This window comes from Drosophila sulfurigaster, chromosome 2R (genome assembly GCF_023558435.1).
Source record: "Drosophila sulfurigaster albostrigata strain 15112-1811.04 chromosome 2R, ASM2355843v2, whole genome shotgun sequence".
Taxonomy (NCBI): domain Eukaryota; kingdom Metazoa; phylum Arthropoda; class Insecta; order Diptera; family Drosophilidae; genus Drosophila; species Drosophila sulfurigaster.
This window is the reverse complement of record NC_084882.1, coordinates 9,547,263-9,571,815: the sequence shown is the minus strand read 5'-3', so window position 1 is coordinate 9,571,815 and position 24,553 is coordinate 9,547,263. Positions and strand designations below refer to the sequence as shown.

General features: G+C 38.9%; 1 protein-coding gene across 2 annotated transcripts; it reads right to left on the bottom strand.

Moving 5' to 3' along the window:
• Window positions 1-2,410: 2,410 nt before the first annotated feature.
• LOC133838967 (probable serine/threonine-protein kinase kinX) lies at window positions 2,411-24,028 on the bottom strand. Of its 2 annotated transcripts, none has more exons than XM_062270243.1 (6): window positions 22,800-24,028; window positions 8,229-8,408; window positions 7,651-8,162; window positions 7,359-7,581; window positions 7,076-7,289; window positions 2,411-7,011 (listed from the first exon to the last, which is right to left on the bottom strand). In XM_062270243.1, exons 1-6 carry the CDS (start codon window positions 22,975-22,977, stop codon window positions 4,545-4,547), a joined length of 3,774 nt encoding a protein of 1,257 aa, XP_062126227.1. In that variant the 5' UTR covers window positions 22,978-24,028; the 3' UTR covers window positions 2,411-4,544. The 2 variants fall into 2 exon arrangements, with proteins under 2 accessions (XP_062126227.1, XP_062126228.1); XM_062270244.1 differs by lacking the exon at window positions 22,800-24,028 and adding an exon at window positions 16,631-17,197.
• Window positions 24,029-24,553: the final 525 nt, after the last annotated feature.

Genomic DNA, 24,553 nt, shown 5'->3' with positions numbered 1-24,553 from the left:
TGGTGGGGAACACAGATTCATTAAAAATTAATGTTAATTTCTGCGCCTTGAAGATAGGCAACGTTTATTTTGCATGCAATCATCCGCAAGGCTAGACATTTAAAACACTTAGGAAAGTGTTACTTCAAGCTAATTAAATGCCAGGTGAACATGCAAGAGCAACAAGTGGACTCCCGATGCTCCCAAGGGAAAAACAGATGACCTGTGAAGTTATTGGCCAGCGCACTTTAGGCTAAATGACTACATTAAGTGGCGTTTAATATTACGAGTAAACCATGAGAGATGTTTTACTGTTTTTTATACCTGCTTCCTATACGATAGAAGAGTATTATAACGATCTAGTCATGTCCGTCTGTCTGTCCGTTTGTCCGTATGAACACCTAGATCTCAAAGACTATAAGAGATACGGCTATACATTATTTTTCGACAGCATTTGTTGTTTGCATGCAGATCAAGTTTGTTTAAAAATTTTGCCACGCCCACTTCTGCCGCCACAAATTGACTAAACACTAATAAGAAGCGTAATTTTTAAAGTCGCGAATTTAGGTGTATACAATAATAACTATAGTATTTGTGATTCTTGGAAATTTGGTAGCGATCAGATAAAAATTGTCGAAGTTATTAAAGAAATACTTTTGTATGGGGAAAAACGCCTACCTACTAGGGGTCTTATTTGTCTTGGCCTGTTACTATAGACCCAACGAAGCTACCGTAAAAAACAGACGTGGAAACGCCTCTACCGCCCACAAAAATCGGAAGAATGTGAATATTACGGATATCTTCTTTAGAGCTTGAGCACTGCTGCGTTTTGCATAAGCTTTGGTATTTACTTCCTTGAATTTGTAAATTTTAGTATATGTAGTATGTACATGTGCGGTGCAAGCGACTTTCGCTTCGTCCGCGTCGCTCTGTTTCCGATCTTCGAAATTCGAAATTAGTTGAACGCTCTTAGGTTCTATTCGCCGCTAAGATTTGTCCATTACTTTATTGAATGCGACACCACTTTTTTCACAATTTACCAATTCTATGGATTTTCTCGCTTAGTTGAAGTAAATCTAAGCATTAAATACTAAATGGTAGAGCAAACAAAATTACTTTACGAAATAGTTAAACGTTTGGTTATCAACTAATAGGCTTATTATGCGATCGTAACTATCATAACTTTAAAAACAAAAAAGTTGAAATTGAATCTAAATAATCTTTAATATTTATTTTTCGATGAAGTACAAAAACTAAAAAGGCATTTACAAAAACAAAATTTTTTAAAATAAATATTTCCGGAATTTTTGTTGGATTCAATATTTTTGAATGCAGTGTATGAAATTTGTATTTTGTAAGCTAAGGACAAATTATTATTATTCCTGTGCAAAATAAATTTTACTTAAGAACAGGCGTTGTCTTAGATTGACTTAAAAGACTTTAAAAGAAAAACGTTATCTAGCCCAAAGGCGCAGCATATTGATTCCAAATGAACTGACAATTGATTTTTTATCATGTTGTAGAAAATAAAACCAATAACTGAGTCATGATCCTGACAAGTCCTGTGTCAAGCCATTAATCCTTCCCCTAGTACCTTTAAGCCCTTTCCTCTCTATAAAATGTTTACAATATAATAAAAGTCGAGAAGATTAACATTTTGTATATTTTGCATTTTTATTGAATTTTTCTCATTTTTATGTATAAAACAATATCTCATCTTTCCATTTTTTTGTTTGGTTTTTTCTTCATTTCGATTGTTTTGTTTTTGTTGATTTTTTTTGTTTGTTTTTTGCTGTGTTGATAATTTAAAATAATTCTTTCATACAAACATAGTTGTTGGATTATGTGAAACAGTATTTGCAGATATTACGCAACGCTCTTAATCCATTTTTTTAGTTTCAGCTCCCTTTCTCTCTTGCTCTGTATCGCAACGCGTTTCTCAATCAATCAATTTTACCCGCAAGTTTAACGGACGTTCGCAAACGAAACTCAAGTTTACTTATAGTTTATAATTCTAAATATGTATATGTTTGCATTTCTTGTAGATGTGTGCACGTGTAGTGAGGTGTAGTGTAGTGTAACGATTAAAGTAGTGTGTGTGTGTGTATATAGTATACGATTCATTTTGGAGCGCTGCTTGATTAACATGTCCCCACTCTCTCTCTCTCTATATCCCACCCTCTTCTCTCTCTCTCTTACACTTTCGCTTAGTTCACATCTTATAAATGTTTTTATTCTTTTTAGCTTTTTTTTTTGTTTCGTTGCGAAACATTTCTCACAGTTTTAGAAATTAAAACAAGAGCGTTCCTTAGTTTTGCCATTACATCAACGTTTTCCTGTTCACAATGCAAACAAAATTATTGTTTTGTTGTAGGAATACATATTTTGTTGTTGTTGTATAAATTAAATTTAAATTATCTGGGTCTCGCACTTAAATGTTGTGTGTCTCTGTTAAACTTTAAATATTATTAGGTTGTTGTTTTTTTTTTTGTATTCTATGCATTGCAATAGTTTCTCTTTTCTTTCTTTGTGGAAGTATTTAAATTGTTTTTTTAATTTTTTTTTGTTTTTTGATTTTTTTTTCTTTAAATTTTTTAGTTACAGTTTTGTTTGTTGGAAAAATAGAAGTATGTTCTTATGTATGTATGTATGTATACAATTTGTTGAGGCGCAAAGCATTCTGACATTTTATTTTGTGGGGCGTAAACAAACAAAACAAAGAAATCCAAGAACACAAAATATAATAATAATAAAACGCATCTCGTTATAGACTCTTTCTCCTGGTACTACAACGACTGCTACGTTCCACTGCAGATTGTTTTATTATTAATGTTTAATGTTATGTAGTTGTTTCAACTTGTGGTTGTTGTTGTTGTTGTTGTTGTTGATGGCACAGCGTCTGTTGATAGTTTTTCTTCAGGTGCAATTTACATTTACATTTTATATCACAATTTTTGTTATTATTATTACAATCATTATTTTCACGTTGTTATTAACACATTCTTCTCTCTTTTCAATTTCATATATTTACGCCCAGCAAACGATTTGTTGAGCAACTTATAATGTCAAGAATTCTCTCTGCTTATTAAGAAAAGTGTCTCTCTGCATATGTGTGTGTGTGTTGTGTATGTGTATAGAAAAATAGCTGGAAAATATTGAGTTATTAGTGCAATCGTTTCGCTTATCCAATTGAAACAGCTGCAGCAACAACTCGTTTAGAATTAGAATTTTAGTTGACAGTTTTAAGGCTAGAGCTCTCAATATGTGCTCAACATTTATGCAAAAGGAATGAGAAATTTATTTGTTTAACATAAATATTTAACGCACATTGAGTTTGAAATGTGTTCCAAAAAAAAAGTTTCAAACAATCGCCAAATTATTTATTAAGCCATTCCAATTTAACGCATAAATTGCAATTGCTTCACAAATATTGGACATTTTTTGTAAACCAACTTTGACACACATCATGTGTGTGTGTGTGGTGTGTTTGTGTGTGTGAGAGAGTGTATGTGTATTTTTAATGTAATTAACCCATTCAATATTGGGTCTCTTGCATTTTTACAAATGTAACTCAACTTTCTACACTTGATCTTAACATTATTTCACTTTCTTCTTAATGCATTTTTGTAACAATTTCGGTTAAATGATATGAAAATAAAGGAAAATTACAATCGCCTTCTCTTCTCTTCACTTCTTTGTTTTTTTTTTCGTTTTTTTGTTATCAAAATTTCAACAGTGATTTCTTTTTGTTGTACATTTTGGGTTTTCGGTATGCAAAATTCTTAATTGTTTATAATATTAATCGATGTTCAGCCAAAATAAAAATATGCAACAACTTTTGACTTAGTTAACAGAAAAGCACAAAAAGTCTACATTTTTGGCGACAACTGTTGCAGTACTTTTTACTTTAGTTCTTTTACCAAAAACAATTGTTTTTTGTTGATTTCTTTCTTTCGTTTTTAACACATTTTTCTTTGCTTCCTTTTATGCTTTTGTTTTTATTTTCATAATAAAAAATTATAGCGATTAATTACATGGTTTCTTTTTAAATCTTTTTTATAAAAAAAGGTTTTTTGTTGGTTTTCGAACGACTGTTTGGTTAGTTGGTGTTGTTGTTGTTGTTATTTTAGTTGTTGTTGCTACAAATATCTTAAACAGCTTCTTTTTATGATTTCAACACAATTTTTGATCTGCATTAAAATTAGACGGAATTTTAAGTAGTTTCTTTTTGTTTACATTTTTGCTTTGTTGTAAAGTGTATCGAATGAGAAAATTGTGGCAAATTATACTCTTAATAGTTTGCTTATGATTGTAAATGTGTATGTGTAAAATGTGGGTATGTATATGATTGTATGTATGTGTGTATGTGTGTATGTAAAAAGTTATACAAAAAAGGAAACATTTTTTTAATGTTCTTGGCCAGGACGCCACATGTTTTGTTTTTTTTTTACCATCTATCTTTGGCCACCCAATTTGAGGGACCAAATCCATTCTGGGAGCTTTGCTGCGGCGCCTGCTCACAGCTGCTGCTTGTTGGCTTTTATACGCTTCGAGGCGGACACCGCTTAGCCACTTGCTGTGGCGGGCTCACAGTACTCGGCCAGATGGTCGCCGGGTCGCTGCTGCTGACGCATGCGTCGCTGCAGCAAAAGACTCTCGCTGGGCGACGATAGGCCCATGCCAACATTGACAGCGGGCGCCTTCTCCAACAAATGCGGCGGCACCTGAGACGAGTGCACAAAGCGACCGGAGCCAATGCGTCCCTGCTGCTGCTGTTGTTGCTGCTGCTGGTGGTGGTGCTGCGAACGCTGCATGCTCCTTGACTGATTCATGCCGCAGCCGCGCATTGTTGGGGCATAGACACAATCCTGTCGCCAATTGCGTATCTGCGAACCGGGCAGCGTGGATTGCTCATCCGATGGCGGTGAGCCGCCGCTGCCGCTGCTGCTGCCGGCACTATTGTGACGATGCTGGTGGTGCTTGAGCACCGGCAGCGGATTCGGCGGTGGTGGTGCCACCTTATAGCCAGCGGCGCCGCCGCTGTGCGAGAAGCTGCCCAAATAGTTGCGCTGCTGATTGCCATAGTGTCCGCCACCGCCGCCAGTGCTGAACGGTGGTCGGTACTTGCGATAACCGCCGGCAATCGAATGCTGCTGCGGCTGCTCCGATTGGTGGCTGCGATAGCGCCAATTCTCCGTGGACTCGCCGCGTGGCGCTATGTAGCGATGATGCTGCTGTTGGCGCTGCTTGCGAGTGTGTGCCGTGCCCACATCGTCGTAGTTGTCGTCCTCCTCATCTATGTCGGCGTCCTCGTCATTCTGATATACGTCCGTTGCAAAACAAACATTGCGTTGTTGCCTATTGTTGGTGTTACTTCCTGCTGCCGGTTTTTGTGGCTGTTGGTGTTGTTGTTGTTGATATTTCGGTTGCTGTTGTTGCTGTTGCAGTTGTTGTTTGCCAAAAGTCGTTCGCATTGTTGTCGCGTCAGCTGCAGTCGTCGGTACGTTCTTCAACGCATTCAAATCATCTTCTTTGTTATCATCATCATTATCGTTATCATTATCGTTATCTTTATCGTTATCATTATCGTTTGGTGGGCATGTTGTTGCTCTTGATGCTGTTCCTGCTGTTGTTGGTTTAGCTGTTGCTGTTGTTGTTGCTGCTTCTTGCACTGCCGCTGAGTTGACAACAATTTTTGCAGTCTCATAAATTTCAGGTAGCTTTTCATTTAAATCACTAATACTATCCAATAGTTTAACATCATCTCTCTTCTCATCATCATTATCATCAATATCTTTATCATTATCATAATCGTTATCCTTATCATTGCCAGTTTCAATTTGCTGTTCGCCGCTTTTGCCATTCATTTGTGTTGCAGTTGTAACTGGTGTTGCTTGCATATTGTTGCTGCTGTTGTTGCTTTCGGTTGCTGTTGCGGTTGCGGTTGCGTTTGCGGTGATTGTGGTAGCACTAATATCACTTGATGTTGGTCGTTGCCATAGAGCCCCATCAACATCGTCATTCTCCTTCTGCTTCTTCTTGGCCTCATCATTCTTAACACTTTCTATCTCCATTTCTTCCTGCGCATTGTTGCGCATTGTTGTTGGTGTAGCAAATTCGCTTTGCTTTGATTTTTCCATATTATCAATAATAAGTTTCTCCTTCTCATCCTCATCCTCATCCTCTTCGTCGTCATCATCCGTCTCTGCTACCTTCTGCTCTCCGTTCATTACATCTCTTTCAACACCAAATTGTTGTTTGTTTCGATTGTCGGCTTCGTTCTTCAGCTTTTCCTCCTCCTCCCTATCTTTATCTCTTCCCTCCTCGTCGTACTCTTCATCTTCTTCTTCTTCAATGTCATCCTCACGCTGCTGTTGCTGCTCATACAAGTAATCGTCACCATCATCCTCGTCCAGCTCACGCCAGTAATGCTTATAATGCTGCAAGTCCTCGCCCTCTCTCTCTCCCATCTCATACGATTCATCATCGTCTTCCTCCTCAGCCTCAGCCTCACTGCAGCTGCCATTTGCCGCTGCACGCTGCTGCTGCTCGCGTTCCTGCTGATATCGACGCGTAGACTGCGCCCACTCATCGTCCACACCCTCATCGAGGCGTCCAAATGCCTCCAGAGCTTCCTCATCATCGTCATCCTCCTCATGGACATTCAGAGTCTTGAAGCCGCCGCTATTGTTGAAAACGCTTGACGCATTCCGCGACGATTGACGACTCGGGGGGGCATGAGTGCTGACGTTGCGCTGCATTTGCTGTGCCGTCGACAAGCGACCGCCATAGCTGGATGAGGATGCAGCCGCTGCTGCGTTGCGTTGCGAGCGACTGCGAGTAAAATGCGCCGGTGGCTTTGGATTGTAGTTCTCATCGCTGTAAGCATCGATGTACGCCTGCGAGGGTTGATAGATATTCGGACGCTCCTTCATGTAGTCGTAGCGCATCGAGAAGTGTTGCAGGATCACTCGTTTCACGGCCATTGCGGACTCGGCAAACTGCGATATCTCGCGTGCCGACTGATGATTGCTGTTACAATAAAATTGAGGTTTATTTGTACAATTTCTCATTTGTTAATCATATACAAACTTACCGCCGAATGTTGTTGGGCGTTTGCAGCGCCTTGTGGCGAGATGCCTGCTTATTGCTGGCGTGTGGCTCCTTCTCACACATACGAATCCAGGTATGATTAAGCACCGCCTCGGCACTGAGACGCTTGGATGCCTCCTTAACCAGAAGACCACAAATTAGTTCTTTGGCCTCATCGCTCACATCGTGCCACTCGGCCTCCGGAAATGAAAAACGTCCTAAAAACAAATAGCAATCCAATGAAATTATTCCATTTGACATCGAAATTGACCACGAAGCGGACTTACCCTCTTGAATGGACTCGAAGAGCAGCTCCTGGCAAGTGCGACAGTTTTCACCGCGATTCCAGCCGCAATCCTCGCCGCAATTGCCCGAAAAGGGCGGATAGCCACAAAGCAAAATATAGGCAATAACGCCCAAGGACCACAGATCGCAACGCTTATCGTAATAGTTGGCCTCGCCCACAAACAGATCGACTACTTCGGGCGCCATAAACTCGGCGCTGCCGACCTGTAAGTAAGCACACTCACTTTAATAACCCCGCCAGAGTAGATGGGCCAAGACAATAATGCAACTCACTGGTGTCAAAAGCTGAGGCGTCGCGGCTGGCGATGAGATGTCCGTGGTGAACTTAATGCCGGAGCCCAGGTCGAAATCACAAATCTTAATGGGGCACAGCGAATCGGTGTTGACGCACAGTATATTCTCCGGCTTGAGATCGCGATGAGCAATACCCTTCTTGTGCAGAAAATCCAATCCGGACGCAATCTCCTTGATGATCTGCGCCGCCTCGCGCTCCGAGAAACAGATGTGCTCCTGGATGCGCGTGAGCAATGGGCCGCCATTGATTTTCTCAAACACCAAATAGAATTTCTCATCATCCTCGAAGAATTCAATCAATTGCAAGATGCCCGGATGTCCCTGACAGTGATGGAATGTCTCCACTTCACGAAAGACACGCGCACGCGCATGTCCCGGTATCTTATCGATTACCTTCACAGCATACTCCAGATCGGTGTAGATGTTAACGCAAGTCTGCACCGATGCATACGCTCCCTCGCCGAGTATTTCGCCGGTCAACTTGTACAGCTCTGCAGGAATCAAAATATTTTGCATTATTATGAAATCGAATTGAAATTTGGATGTATTGATCCTACCTTGAAAAGTTGACGAGTGCAGCGATGAGCTGATGCGTTTCTTGCGCCTCTTCTTCTGCATCTCCTCCTTGTGCCGATTGAGTTCAGCCTGTCGCTCCATCTCCGTCATGTTGGGCGCCTCGCTCGACTCATTCCCGGACACATCTTCGCTGCTGTAGCGCGTCAATTCATTCTGACCGTCTGCAAATAGAAACCACAAACAGGAATACGATATTAACGTGATCTCAACTAACATCAAATTTACAAACATTGCGGCAAAGTTGAGTGAAACCTGATGAAATTGTTTAGCAAAAAGTAGTAGGACAATGGATCAAGGGATAACAATAAGAAATTGCCTAGGTCTGCAACTGATCTGAACAAAGCTTCGCAACGAACTGAACCAACTATTGCAATTACCAAATATAAAAAAGAAATTCCTGGGTATTGTTTACACCGTGTCACATTTAACGCATGTTATCAAAATTGTCTTTCTTTTCTTATTGTAATTCAGCAATCTTCGCAATCATTAGTTTAATTATAAACACCTTTTTGTCACTAGCAAAATAAACAAACTAAAAGCTCAACTCGATAAATATATTCCTTACTTAGTCACAGAAATCACACATAAATTCAAGCAAATTTATAAATTCATTCACAATATCACAATTTGAATTAAAATAAAGATAAGGAAATCCAAAATTATATTAATGAGAAATACCTAACCGCATTTTACATGTTCTGTTATCGTAATAACAACCATCGCATAAACCTAACTAGCTTTGTGTATCGTGTGAGTCACGCTTTAAGGCATTTATACCGTATTCTGCTTACAAAGACTGACGAAATCTCATTGGGCTTTAGAACATAATACGAAATAAGAAATTGCGCAATGTGCGGCTAGATTTGCATTTGCATAGCAAAAAAGAATGTCTTTATTTATTCTTTCTTTATGCAAATGAAAAACTTGACAATGCATTTAAAGATGAACACAATTTTGATTTTCATTTTTGTGGAATATTTTGAATATAAAAATGCTAATCAAATATCTTTAAGCTAGCCAAGTGAAACCGAGAGAAACTTCAATTCTACCAGCTGTTGCTGTCTGTTGTCTATTCAAATAGACAAAAATCTTCAAAGTTGGAAGCGTGATAATTTAATTCTTTGCCCAGAGTTTTTGACTTTCTGGTCAGCCTTCGATTTCGTATGCTGGCGATAAAGTGTTAAACAAATAAAGCAGCCCTTATCGAGTGACGCCAAGACCCACTTAGATTTGTTCGATCTATAAAAGAACTAAACTGCTATAGCAATGGGCAATGGTCAATGGGCGGGTTTTGTTTGGTTCTATTTTTTCTGCTTGTTTGTTTTCGTTTTACTTGAATCGCAAGCAAACACAATAAATATTTGCGCACATTTATCGGCGACCACTTGCCATATTTGTATGCCTATTTTCAACATTTATCAATGCATAAAAAATAATAATATAAATATGTATTCATAAGCACACACACACACACACACATATAAAAGGCGATCGGGCAAACGCACACAAACAAAGACAATCATAGAGATACGAAGCGAGTACACATAATTTAGCTCAACTGCGTAGAAAGCAAATCGCGTGTCGTAAACAAGTCGAGTCAAGCCCCATGCAAAAACGAGTAAGTCAAATAAAATATGTAAAAATAAAATAAAGAAATATGTTCCCGACTGCAGTCCATACATATCAAAAAGTTTATTGTGAATATCATGTGAAGTGGAGTCAAGTAAGGAGAGCCAAAGAGTGAGAGAGAGAGAGGGCACTGCACTGGCGATGAGAGAGCGAGTCGATCGAATCATGATGATGATGATGCCGCTATGTGCATACGGAGCGTATGCGTATTATTGTATCTTTTAATTGTTGTCATAAACCAGACACTGCTATTTATAGAACCCAATGCACTTTCGAGCATATGCTGTCAGTCTGGCTGTTTGGTTGTCTGCTTGTTTGGTTCAATCGCTAATCAACGATCAACTATCAACGATCGAAGGGGCACGGTCTGTAATCAGTCAATAAAGAGCGACTGCAGAATAGAGTGAAGTGGCAGAGAGAATTGCGACTGTCTGTAATAAATCTAATGCTGATATGCATCGCTGCACTCGTTGGACACTGCACAGCGCGAGGTAATTGGCCTCTGGTCAACTGCATTGCATTGAGAGTGCTGCATGCCGCATGGATGATACGCATAATAAAGTAAATAAACGACGAGACGATCTATTTAAGTGCAGACACACTATTGCACACAAATTGCATAGGACTGACTGCAGAGCATAAAAGATATCGTATGAAATCACAGTCAAGAAGCGAATGAATAATGTGAGAAGGCAACTCAAGAGTGCATTCTTTAAGTGAAAAGTATTAGAACTTTGGCATTAGTATTGAAAAGTGATAATCATCTACACTCTTTCCACATAATTTATGATTATCTCAATTCAAATATTGTACCTTTTTCTTATATTATTGCTTACACTAAGTCAGCCTTTCTAAATGCTATTATAAACCACTTGCCAATCACATAATTGGTGAAAAGTGAAATTAGTAAGTGAAAAGTTTTAGAACTTTGGCTTTAGATGATGATCAACTACACTCTTTTATTAAAGTGTAAAATTTTTGATTATCTCAATAAAAGTATTGTACCTTATTTTTATACTATAAACGATTATCAGAACACGCGTTGCTTCAACAACTAAATGCGATCAATCAGACTTTATCTTTGTTTTCTAAATGCTTTTATAATCCACTTGCCAATCACATAATAATAATAATTTCTTCGCTGACCCATTTTCGCCTCGGCCATTTCTTCTTGTGTTCTTCCGCCTTCTGGGCATTTCTTAACAACGCAATTCGTCGATTGATAAACAAACACACACTATTAAATATTTAGACTAGCTTTCGTTTTTATGTTGTGTGTGTGTGTTGTGTTCTTCTGGTTCCGGTGCAGCCAAGAAAAAAAGTCCGCATCATCCATCTGCAACCCCTTTCCCCCTTACCCCTTTCCCGTTATTTATCATCTTATGCAGACGTCATTTGCCGCTCGCTCGCATTTGAATATAAAATTCTTTCCGCTGTTTTTCATTTTATTTATTTGGTTTTGTTTTCTTTTTTATTGGGCTGGCGAGAAATTTGGCCAACAGCCCACACCACCCTCAACGCGTCATTCTTGGACCATGCCCACAATTCTCGCACACGTTTCTACGCCCACTTGACGCACAGCCGCAAAGAGTCGATCACGCAGCGCTCTTATCTAAATTTACATTTGGCCTATTTAGTGCGTCTGCGTCTCTTTCATTGTTATCAATTACGTAAATTGAAATTGAACAGAAACAGAGACAGCAGCAAAAAGAAAAAGAGAGAAACAAAGAAACGCGGCGTGTGCTTAAAAAAGAAACACAAATATGCATGCTGATCTTTTATTATTTTATTTTGATTTTCTTTTTACTATTTTTCGAATTTATTTTTATTGCTTTCATTTGTTTGTGTTAGGCAGCAGCAACCGCCATCATAGCTCCCCTCTCCCCTCTCCCCTCTCCCTGCTCCCCTCTCCACACAACCTCTTTTTCTGGCGCCCCTTGCGATATATTTTGCGCATCTCTTTTATAGATTTTTGCAAATCATTTTGTTTATTTAATGCATGTTTTTGTTGCTCTAGATTTTTCACCAACAATAACAATTTCAGCGTTTTCGCTGTCGTAAGTAATTAATTATGATAAATTGCCGGCGATTTGTTGCGACATTAACAATGAGCGTGAAATCTTGACAAATCACATGCGTCTCTCCATTAATGAAAGTTAATGTAATGCTCTGGAATAACTTTGGCAAAAAACAACAAAATATAAAAATAATTATCGCACTTTTTGCGTTTTTAGAAAACCTCTTTGTAACTTAAAAGCATTTTAATCGCTGACATTTTAGAATAGATAACATAACTAATCGCCTGATTTTGGTTCCATAATTAAATGCAAAGTCAAATTGAAATATTTGATTCGCATTTCGTCAGCAGTTTAGCAGGTGGCATAACCCTCAAAAGTCTCCATTAATTTGTTTGTTTTCATTTGGTGTGTTTGTGTTTTCTTTTTTTTTTTGCATTTTTGTTTTGCGTAAAAGAAGCTTCAAAGACAACGCTTATCTAAGACACAGACATTCGAGTGTCAGGGCATCACAATTACACAGTTTCGGATTGCTTTCGAACTCTCGTGTTACGATTATCGAATCAACTTGATTGAGATTGCGGTTCACAGTACGCCTTCGAAAACAATGGAAGAAATCCCCTATTGTATACCCAGTATCACAAAAGGGTATAATAAACCAATTAGTCATATCACAAGAGATTACAAATTTCTCGCTGATCTAATATATTTCCACACATACCACACTTTACAGGGTATTCTCTAGTCGGATCTATTCGAAAACACTTTTACTCGGCTTTTAGCTTTTGTTTTCGTCAAAACGTCAATTGGAAGCCGTAGAAAACTGAAACCAAAACAAGCTTAAAAATAGTTTACTTTTTTTTCTCTCTTATTTCATTGTTGTTTTTATTTCTTTCCCCTTTTTTTTTTATTATTTGTTGTGCTTTGCAAAAAGTGTAAACAACAAAGCACAAAGAAAACTAGCGAGCCTCAGCTATGCCCCTTAGCTTTGAGTCAGATTAGCTCTGACGTGTTTTGCCGGCCGGTCAAATGAGACTGCGAAGGGGGGAGTGGGGGAATGGGGAACGGAGAGACCGCGACTTTAAGCACTATCAGGTTCTAGAGGCGAAACATGTGGTTGACTGCGGCTACGGCTCATTTAAATTAATTGCGTCGTACTTTACTCTTTAAAAAACACCGAAGAAACTTAAATATTTGGAGAACAGTCGAAAGAAAAACCGAAAGTTTCAGATTGAGTCAACAAACAGGCAAAAATGACGAGTAAATAGCGAGAAAAGGCCACAGGAGGCATCATTGCAACGCGTAATTTAAGTAAATATTTTTACGAGTGAAACTTGCATAAAGACCGACTATTCGATACCCTTTATAATGCGACTAATGCCTGGAAATGTTGGAAATTTTAACTGGATTTTAGTATAGTGAATATACCCGCACTCTTAATTTATTTTGAGAAAGAGTATTGCAATGCTGCTGTTTGATTAATAAAATGCCCACAACAGAATAAATAATTGTTTTTTTCTGCTGTTGTTGTGTTGTTTTACTTGTATTTTTTACATTAAATTGCCAGAACAACTCTATAAACAAAACTATGCAACAAATATTTGCAAAGAGATTTTGTTCGCGAAATGCAAGAAATAATAAACTGCGTTTCAGATATGCGAGAATATGAATATGTATGCTTAAACAACACGCCATAAATACGCTATATAACAGCACACAACAATTGCTGTCATGTGTTTGCCCAAGACGACTGGCTAACAAGGCTCTGAACTGAAACAGTTGTTGGTAAAGCCCGCCCCCGCCCGCTGTTCCCTCTCTCATGATGATGCAACACTTTTAGAATAATCTAGAGTGCGAAGCGAGGCGTATTTAATGTGCATTTACTTCGAGACTTAGGATAGGTCGTATTGTAAGTCATTAAATGAAAAGAATTTAACGGTTTCCTACTATATTGGCAGTAAAATGTCGAGGAATGTTTTCAACTAATTTATTATTAATGCACACTCTAAAATCAAACTAATTGTCATATTAATATATCAAAGCACAGCGTCTATACTATACATTTTTCTGATTATTCCTTTATTAAAACTTTTTACAACTTCAATAAAATAGAAAATATATACATTTTGTTTGTTACTTTTATGCTGATATCTCTGTTTCTATTGTTCATCATGGAATTAATTTTTACGCCCATAAAAACTAGAGAAACAAGGTCGTAGTCAGAGACTGGTCTTATACTAAATATAAAAAACAAAGAAAGCAAAGTATTAATAGGATCGTTTGATTAATATTGGGGTGGCACATATCAAACATAATATTTTATCCAAGTCGTGTGCCAATTTTTAATTGAGTTTCTACCTTCTTTCCCCCTGTTATCGCCCCGTTGAAGTCGACAGCAGACGGCGAAGCTGATAGCAAAACAACAATCAAAGAAACACGCGAATTGATAGCAGACGTATAAGAAAATAAAAACAAGAGCAACCTTGAAACATTTCAGTCAAATGCAACAACAAGAAACCTGTCCAAGTCTCATAAAGAGTAATAACAATAATTAGCAAATAACCAAAGAGTGAAAGAGTACAATATATAATAGTATGTATGTATTTATGTATGTACGTTGATATATACAACTAACAGTAAGTGCTCAAGATTAGCAAAGCTTGGTAGAGGTGAGATAAAATGGGGCGTAGTAGGAAACAAAGTGAAAGACGCGACGCAGTAGCAAACAAATTAAAATGTTTAAAGCAAAATTTGCTCAAATTTAATTAAAGTAAAAGCCATAAAAAGCACATGAAGACGGCGAAAAGAAAAACATTCGACACATGCGGGCAATGGCGAGAGCGTGATACCAAAAAGAGCACTAAACAAAGAGAGAGTGCCAAGTACAGAATGCCGATGCTCTCTTACGCCTTACGTCGCTCTCTCTTGCTACCACCTATCTCTTAATCTCGGGGTGTTACTTCATACTGAACGAACACAACAACAAACACATATTCGGTTAAGAAGAAGAAAATTATTGCGCCGCCGAATGAAATTGTAAAAGCAAAAGTTGAATAAAAATGGCGAACCAACACCAAACCCAACAACAGCAGCAGCCGCGAGAGCAGAGTAGCTAAGCCGCCTGGCAGTGGGCGCAGGGTGGGGGACGTAGGGTGTTAAACTGAACGCGTGTGTTTGTAAAACAAAAGCAACAACACGCCAAAATGCAGAATTATAATATGAATAGCAGAAATATACATATGAAGTACATAGAGATATGCGTGTGTTTGTATTTGTGAATAGGCCTGACGACGCAGCCAGCCACGCAGCGCTCTCAAGGTCGCAGAGCTTTGGGGGAATGAGGTAAGCTGCACTGTCGTCTAGTTAGTGGGTGTGTACAGGCTCAGAGAGAAAGACAGAGAGCAGTACTCCATTCACACATTCGCACTCCCTGCTCCCCATGCCACTCCTCAGTCACAACAATTTCATTCAGCCATTTTTTGCTACAGCGCAAATTCCTATTGGAAGTGCCCCAGTCTATCCATCCCGTTCTGTTTTACCATCTCACTGGTTGTACTCGATGAGGATGCGCGAGATATTACGGATGGAATAGAGGAAAGGAGCTTCCATGGCTACTCAAATAGTGTGCATTGACTAAACGCAAATTCTATATTTCAATATATTCTATATAGGCACGTAGTCACAACACACAGATCAAAATACCAGAAAAACAATGTAATTTATGCGTTGTGGGTAAATTAAATAAAGTCGAGCGAAAAATCCTTGGCCTGCTGGCCATCAAATTGATCCCATGGAACAAGTTGAAACCGTGCCCCAAACAACAACGTTCTGCATTTAGGGTTATTGCAAGCAGCTGTAAACCATTCGCAACTAGTTTATACTGAATAACACAACATTTGGAGCATGTGTAGTTCATTTCTTCTTGATCACTTTAATAAAACACATCGTATATTTTGACAATTAAAATTAAGTAATCGTTTTTCCGACATTTCTTAATACGGAAACATAAAAAGTATTAAAAATTCAAATCTGTATGGATAGAGACATTTTTATATAGTTATAGTACCATTTAACCATTTTAACCATTGTATAAAGGTGAGTCAAGCCTTTTGTTTTATCCAAATCCTGTCATTGATTTTTGTAGCTTGACCTTCAAATATGCTTAACCTAAACGTGCACATTAGACTTGTTGCCTTGTTAAAGCCATTGGCCCCTTTCAGCTTGTTAGCTTATAAGAATGCATTTGTAGTTGTACTTATAGTGTTTGTTGTTGTACTGTTCTAATTGGAATTGCAAAACTTGTTTACCGTTTGTCTGAGCTCATGCATATGAAAACAATATCACAAGGCATTTGCTGCTGTTGTTATTGTTGTTGATGTTGCTGCTGTTCCGTTTTGTTCTTTCTTAAAACACAATGGGAGGCGAAAGAATAAGAGCAGCAACCAACTAGGAAATGCAATAGATGTGATGCACTGAGTAAAATGCCAAACGAGAGACGCACACACACACATACACACACAGATAGACAAAGATAGCGGAAAGGCAGTCAATGAAATAAAAACAAAACAAATGCAAAACCGGCATTTTAATCGATTCAGTTTTATAGCGCACTTAATAAGTGGAAGTGTATAATATGGATATGGGATATATCGCACATAATATTTATAGTACATTTGTGTGCGTGTAGAGAGAGCTTAAAGCTTCTATAATAGGTAATTTTGCATTGTATTTGTATTTACCCAACATGTTTGTGCTTGTGGTTGTTGCTGTTGTTCTCGATGCTGCTGTTGTGCTTTGCCTTTAGCCGCAACGCAATTTATCTAAGCAACGCCCGCCGGCTTCACCTCGCCTCGCCACTCCGTGTTAACGTCGCTGCTGGCGTCGCTGCTGCTGCCACCCGACACGTTTTTTGGTTGTTGTTTTTTCGCCGTTCTTTTAGCAATGCGTAGATAAAACCGTTTCTTCTATTCGCGGTATATTGCTTATAGTTTTTGGCTATTTTTGGAAGCGAGGGTGGTGAGGTTTAATATAAACCCAATTTGGACTAAATGTTGAATTAAATACGCAAAAAGGAAACCGTCATCCTTAAAGCAACGTCAAACAATTTCAATATGAATGATCGTTGTGCCGACAACACGCGGAAAATCTCTAGAAATTGTGACGGCGACGACGACGTGGAGTTTTGTGCTGTGTGGTTGCTGCGGCTGCGGAAAATATGTACAATTCGTACATGTGTGTGTGTGTGAATGATAAAACCGAATAGTAAAAAAATATAAAACAGAACAATTCTTGAAACACGGACAAAATGTAGCCGGACCGTCGTCGCGCGGCGCAAACGAGGAAAGAAACAAACACGCGTCGCCGAACAACCAACAGTGCCAGGCCCAGGCCCCAAAGCAGCAGCAGCAGCCGAAAAACTAACGAGAGCCAGTTAGAGAGAGCGAACGAACCTGTGAAAGAGAGCAAAAGCACGAAAGCACTCGCAGAACTCGCAGAGCAGTGCCAAACGCATTTCTAATAAGAGTCGTGGGCTGCTGCTACTGCGGATGTCTTGTAAGCGAGGGGTGGAGAGTTTTGCTATTTATGCTATGCACTCTCTTTGCACGTGCCGAAGAGAGTTGTGTAAGCTAACAACAACGAGACATGACGCTGACGTCGCAAATGTTTGTTTGTGCATATTTTGTGCTTACGTGACTTTTTTGACACATGATTATAATGTTTACATACACACATATATTCTTTGATTTGTTCACTTATTCGATTTTATGCACTTCAGACGTTTTGTGTTTTTTGTTTTTGTTTTTGCATTATAACTGCACAAATTAGCAGCCGGAAAAGAAATACTGGCTACTTTAAAGCCGGTTTTCTTTATTTAAATAATCGCATACTTTAAGCATTTTATTAAGGTTACTGTTGTTTGTATGTGTACAATAATAATAATAATCATATTAAGAGCCGGCTGCCGCAAACATCTTGTGATTAACCCCCCACTAGTTTCGGCGCAACATAAATAAACAAAATAATGAACTAAGCATGTGCTTTGCTCGCTTGTGGTATGGAAAGTTTTTCAATTTGATTCAATTAAAAGAACCGATGTCGGGTCAGATATATTTGTATATGTTCGCATATAAAGAGAGTACGTGCGAATATGTAAATCATATGAAATCAACATAAATAACTCAGAAAAAGAGCAAAACCTATTCGCGAATACATTATTAACAACTATTTTGGGCGTGAAGTGGAAGTGGAAGCGGAAGATAAAGGCAAAAAGCAGATGGATCGTGATCAATGTTTAACGAATTCAAATTGCGTTCTATTAAAAATAATTACAAATACATAGAGCGAGGTTTGGCAAAACAACAAGCGAAGAGCGTGGACAAGAGAATGTGAGCGAAACATAAGATAACAAGCAAAACGATGTGGAGGAGAGACTGACATAATCGCAAAGCACGTTATTTTGATTTTATTTTGGCTTCCCGAGTAAACACAAGAGCGGGATACAGTGAGAGAGCGACAAAATGGAAAGCCGCAACAACCAGCTGAGTAAAAACTGACAGACAGCCGCTTTGTCGCTACAGCTCAAAACAAAAACAAAACCAAAAGCAGCAACAGCAAAATAACAACAAAAGCGACAAGTGGTGGTCCCAACACTGCGAGAGAGAAAGAGGGGGACGATGGCTGCCGAGAGCAACGATGAAACAGACATTGGGCTGCGCATTGAAAAAGACCGGTATGACCACGCAAAAAGCAGACAGCAAGAAGCAAACAAGCAAAAACAACAACAACACCAGCTGCAGTCATCAAGAGAGCGCCAACGAATGAGCGAGCAAAAGACAACAGCCGAACAAACAGACAAGGGGCTGTCGTCTCTGGCACTCTCTCTCTCTCTCTCTCTCTTGAGTATACCTGACTGTGTAAGTGTGAAGCACACATACAAGCCCAACATCACGTAGGCTGCTGACGTGCTTTTGTGGAGGGCAGCGTGAAAAACGAGGTTAACGCAAACTTCCACAAATATACACATACAGACGCACTCACATGTATTTATTCATGCAAAAACATCATCGCCTGATATGCGAATTGCGTTCAAAAACAAATAAGTGGAAGGGCAAAACACAAAGCAAAAACAAACTTTGTTTTTGACACAACTACAAATGTATTTCTATATGTATGTATGTAAAAAGTGTTTAAATGTGGCTTGGGTTTCTTTTTGTCTTCCTCGTACTGCACGCCGCACAGCGTTGCCACATGTGAGAAAAAACGTTACATTTCCATAACATGGCGTGGAATGGGAGTTGGGGGAGACGGCTACAGAGATGCCTATGTGTGAGTCTGCACGTACACACTGTGAATTGTTTACGCCACAAACTCGTAATGGCAACCACTGTGCGCATAGAAAGAAGCCTGATGATAATAATGCTGACACGATACATTTACACATTCTATTTTGTTGTTGTTGCCATGTCGTCTGCCACAGACCAACGCATGGTGGCAATTAGCCAAGTAGCCACCCACAAAGCTCCCGTCTGTCATGTTAGTATCTAGTATGCACTTATACACATGCATGCACACATTCATGTGTGTCGCCTAAAAAACTTTCATTGTTGCTGGCGAGAAAATTGCTAAATAAATTATCGACTGAGCCGACGCCTTCGCCTCAATCCCGTTTTTTATTTTTTGCAAGGCGTGTGTATCCAGAGCACAGCTGTAAATTGCCACCCCCCACACATTCCTTCCCCTCCTTTTCATTCGCACCAGTTAAAGGCGCTGATAAACGTGATTTTAATACTATTTTCATAATACCCTGTAACCGCAGCACCCATTAAAAGTATTAACTATACAGTGCAAACAAGGTATGTGCTAGTCAAGCAAACCACTTTATTATATTTTATATTCATCTTTTTTTTAGGTTTGTCATCATCCTCTGCTGCGGCTGCCACTGCACTAGGAGCAGCGCAGTCGACTACTCAGCTACAACACGTCAGCAGCAGCAGCTCGAACTCGGTCAGCGTTGGAGCATAGAGCGCAGTGCCGTCGAAGCGAGAGCAGAGGCGGGGGTGGGGGCAGAGAGAGAGAGAGAGGGGAGCAGCCGCGCTCATCGCTTTGTCTTTGTGCTCGCACGTTCGTTCATTTTGTTTGCTCGCTTGCTTTGGCAGTCGTTCTATTTTGGGTTGCACTGCGGCTTCGGCTTTGTTGCTGTTGTTGCTGCAGCTGCTGCATCGCCAAAGTGCAATAAACGTCATCAAGGTTATACGCTGCCGCAGCGCTGTCGGCGTCACAACAGTTGCGGTTTGCACGTCGCTGTCGCTGTTGCTGTTGCAGCTGCAGCACAGGTTTCGCTTGCAGTTTATTAACACTTTGATCCGTTTTCATTTGTTACTCGTTCATTCACTTACACGCACACATGCATATACTTGAATATCTTCTCTTGTTGCTCTTTGGGCACCAAAAATTGTGAGAAACAATGAATCACTTTTGTATTAATTGCCTGCTCACACTCAGCTAAGCTAACCATTAGACGCACACATATAGCTGACTCGCTCTAACAATTTATACTTCGATTGCGCCTCTATCTGCTGCTGTTGTCTTTCTCTCCTTCACACTCGCGTATAAAATGCAAATATATTTCGTCAATTTGTCGATTCCGGAAATAAGCCTCGGCGCGCAGCTTGCCCAAGCATACGAGTACCAACAACAGCAACAACGAAATACGAAGACAGACAGCGACAGCAGCAACAACAATAATTCATTTCACGCTGCTGCCCACGCCTCTGACTCAGTCTCAGTCTTCCCCCTCCCATTTCTTATTTACCTAAAACTAGACTCGAAAGACATTCTGAGAAAGTTTCTTGCCTTTCATCCGTGGACAGCTGTTTATTGCGGCAACCGGGAAGAGTGGGGAGCGGACACATTTCCTTCCAGATGTTTTTGGAAGCATATGCAGAGGGGAATGCGCTCTCTCTGTGTATCTTATCATTCCATATACTAAGTGCAAGATAACCCAATCATTTTTGAATATTTGTAGCACTCGGCATGACAATTGCTAATTGCCTCGAACGAGACAGTTTCTGTTTTCAAACAGAAGGGGAAAAAGTCCAGAATGTCTGAGATAAGTTCATATATTTCTACATTATCACAAACACTCGAGAATCTGAGAAGGGTGAAAATTACAATCTTTCTTAATTTATGGAGATAAATAATCGTGTTCCATTCCCGAGTTTAGATGTTGAAAAGTTCAAGAAATATCATTATGATTAACCTTTATTAATTATTACCGCAGAGGCAATAAAAATCTACTGCGCAGTTCAAATATTTTTTAACTGGAACAAGAGCTAACAACTGTTCTCTTTATAAAAAAAGTAACACAATTCTGTTCTTTTTTAAAACGATCTTTTGTTTACATTTCTAACAAATAGATTTAAAACTGTATAAGTTTAAATGATGAATCATTGTAAACATATTAATGTCTAAGCATTCTAGTAACTAATTAAAAATAAAATCACACTTTCTATTAAACAGCTTAAGTGTATAAGAGAAATATATTATTAACCTTTATCGATTATTGCGTCAGTAGAAAAGTTTACTGCGCATTTCTAAATGAAGTAAGAAATTTTTGCTTAATACTTTAATTTATTGTGGGAAAAATATTATATCACTTAACTTTACTACTTGTACTTACTGAAGTTAAGTACAAAAATGTTATTACTTGTTATTGTTGATGCAATTCAAACACTGCACAACAATGAAAATGATAATTAACACTTAAGTTTGATGGAATTCCTAGCATTTCAGTATTTATTAGAATCTAGACTATCAAATTGACTGTATAAAGTTAGAATTGACATTTGGCTATGAAAAAGTATTGCGTATTTGACAAATTTTGTTGTTATCCAAACTCTAAAATGAATTATTTTTGAATTATGTATAAAGAATGGAAACATTATTTTGCAATTCAGTGGAATAATTGTTCAACGCAGATTGAATATAAAAATGTATTGCATGTCGGAATAATTGCATAATGTAATTAAACTCCTAACAAGTTTAAATAAAAATCTTTGTAAATAATAATTAATCCATTGTAAGCGAAAGGGAAAATCTGTTTTACAATTCATTGGAATTTAGTCTATTAAAATTTACTGAATGAAGTTGTTGTGAAAACATTTTCCTTCTTCTGTAAACAATTATTTCATTTTCAATGGAACACCTTCGTCTAATTAAAGCAACACCAAGTTCGTCTGGAGTTAATGGGTTATTGGCCCACTGTGCATGCGCAAATCGATAGCCGACTGACGTGGTTAAATTGATTAGCAAACAACACAACATGAATATCAGATTTGTGTGTAAACACACTGTGTGCAATGCATAGAGGTAATTTTGTTTAATGTCGAAGACCTCGAGGGATCCCCAATGAACAGACGGAGAGAGAGTTCTAGGAATATCGAATATAGAAACTGTTGCCAAGCTACAAATGGCGGCCAGCTGTTTTGGCTGCTTCACTAAAAATACAGCACGAGAATGCAATGGAAAAGGAGAATGCAGTTGGGGGCAAACAACATGCAATGCCCAACACGCACAGTGTGGCAAGTGGTATTATACGCTTTCAGAATATGTTTGAGAGCACACATCATAAAAATGCGAAGAGTGCCGTAAAAGGCAATGCGAAAAGTGGAAGAAGCAGAAAGCCACAAGGTAAAGGGATGGAAAAGTGCGCTGCATATTGTCGTTTATTCTGTCTCGCTCACTCTTAGGCTTTTTTTATTTGCGGACAGCAGCAGCTGCAAAAAGTTTCGATGCATAGAGAGAGCAGCTCTGCTCTGCACAGTGGGACAATGGTGATAAAAACTTTAGCAAGGGAAAGCAAAAAAGAAGTAGAAAGAGTAGAGAAGTAAAAATAAACTTGAAACTCACCTGATTGACTTTGGCTGCAGCTGTTGCTGCAAGAGACATTGCTGCCGCCCACGCCGCTGTCGCCAGAGCCGCTCGCGTTGTTGTTGGTGCAGTTGGCGTTGCCGGCGTTGCGTCGAAGCTTGGCAGCAGCCGTAGCAGCTGTGCTGGCATTTTGCTCCTCCAAAATTCGTTCAACCATTGTAATTTTTCTCTTCGCTCTTTTCTATAGTTTTCTTCTTTTTTGGCAATCGGAATTAGGCACTCACACAGTCTTTTCTGCTTTTCAACTCAGACGCAGCTTTGAAGAATATTTTTTTCCGGACAAACGGCTGCAACGCGTTGTTGTTGTTGCTGTTGTTCTTGCACAGCGCTTATAAGAAACAACGTTGACGTCAACGTCACTGCTGCTACTTCAGCTGCTGCGCTGCGGCTGTTCTCTATCTCTCTCCTTCTCGTTCTTTCTACTGTTGCGGCGACGACGGCGCTAGTTGCTTTTGTTGTTGCTGTCGCTGTTGCGCTCATTCAAAATGGTGGCTGCTTAAAGATTTTTCGCAGCCGCTGCTCTGCCAAGATATTTAGTTGGGTGTTTTGAATTCTTGCTACTGCAATGGCTATTGTTGTTGTTGTAAGTGCAGTCGGCGTCGTTGCAAATTGCGCAGCAGCATCAAGAAATTGTCGCAGGAAATTTACTTTGCCAAGAGATTACTTTTTTCGGCAGCTGGTCTGCTACTGCTAACGCTGCTGGACTTTTGACTGCGCTGCGTTGCTCGGTCGGTCGGTTGTTGTTGTGGCTGATGAAGTTGTTGTTAGTTTTTTGGCTACAGATTTTGCTCATCACACACTTGGAGGAAAAAGCGAGCGAAAATATGGTGAAATATTCTTCTTTATTTTCCGTTTCGAATATTTTGCCTTTTTGCGCTTTTCACCTTTCCTTTTTGTTGTGTGGCTATTGGGCTTGATTGTGGTGGTCGTTGGTTGTATGTGTATGTACGAGTGTATGTAGTTGCAGTAAAATTTTTTAATTTGATATTGTAAAAATTGCTGTTGGTTATTGCCTGGGACTAACTGGTGGTGGTGTTTGGTCGTTGTAGCTGTTGTTTTTAAAAATTTTCTGCAGATTACAACACAAAAAAAATCGCTGAAATAGCGGACAAAAGCCGTTTTCTTTGCGTTTTTCGCTTTAAATTATCTCTTTTAGCTACCGATCCATTTTTTAACGTTCGAAGAAGATTTCCGACTGAGCAAAAACTTTTCTGCTGCGTTCCGAGTGCCCGTCATTTTTTTTCCTTAAACATTTACTAATTTTGTCCACATCTTGACGCAGCAAATATACCAACGCGTACTTAACAGCCACGCAACTTGCGCCTTTTACAGTCTGTAGTCTGCTATTTACAGCATATTTACAATTATTCTTATTAGGCATGTTTAAAGGGAAATGTAAAAAAGCTTTAGTTTGGAAGCATTATTTAATTAAATTAATTTGTATATGGAAAATGTATAATTATCACTTTTATGTATAGGCAATTAATTAAATTTGTATTGACTACTAGATTAATAATATTAATTGAGGAGCGCGTGTGGAGTGACTAATGTTAAGTCTAACATTGCACTGTTAATTACCATCAGCACAATTCACATTTTCTAACACTGAAATAACGAAGCTTCCATTTTAAAATTAACATATTTTAATCGATATTTCATGAATTTTAAATCTTCGAATTATATTTAAATGAAAATATAATAAGGAAGCTGATTGGTGATAAAGATATTCGCAT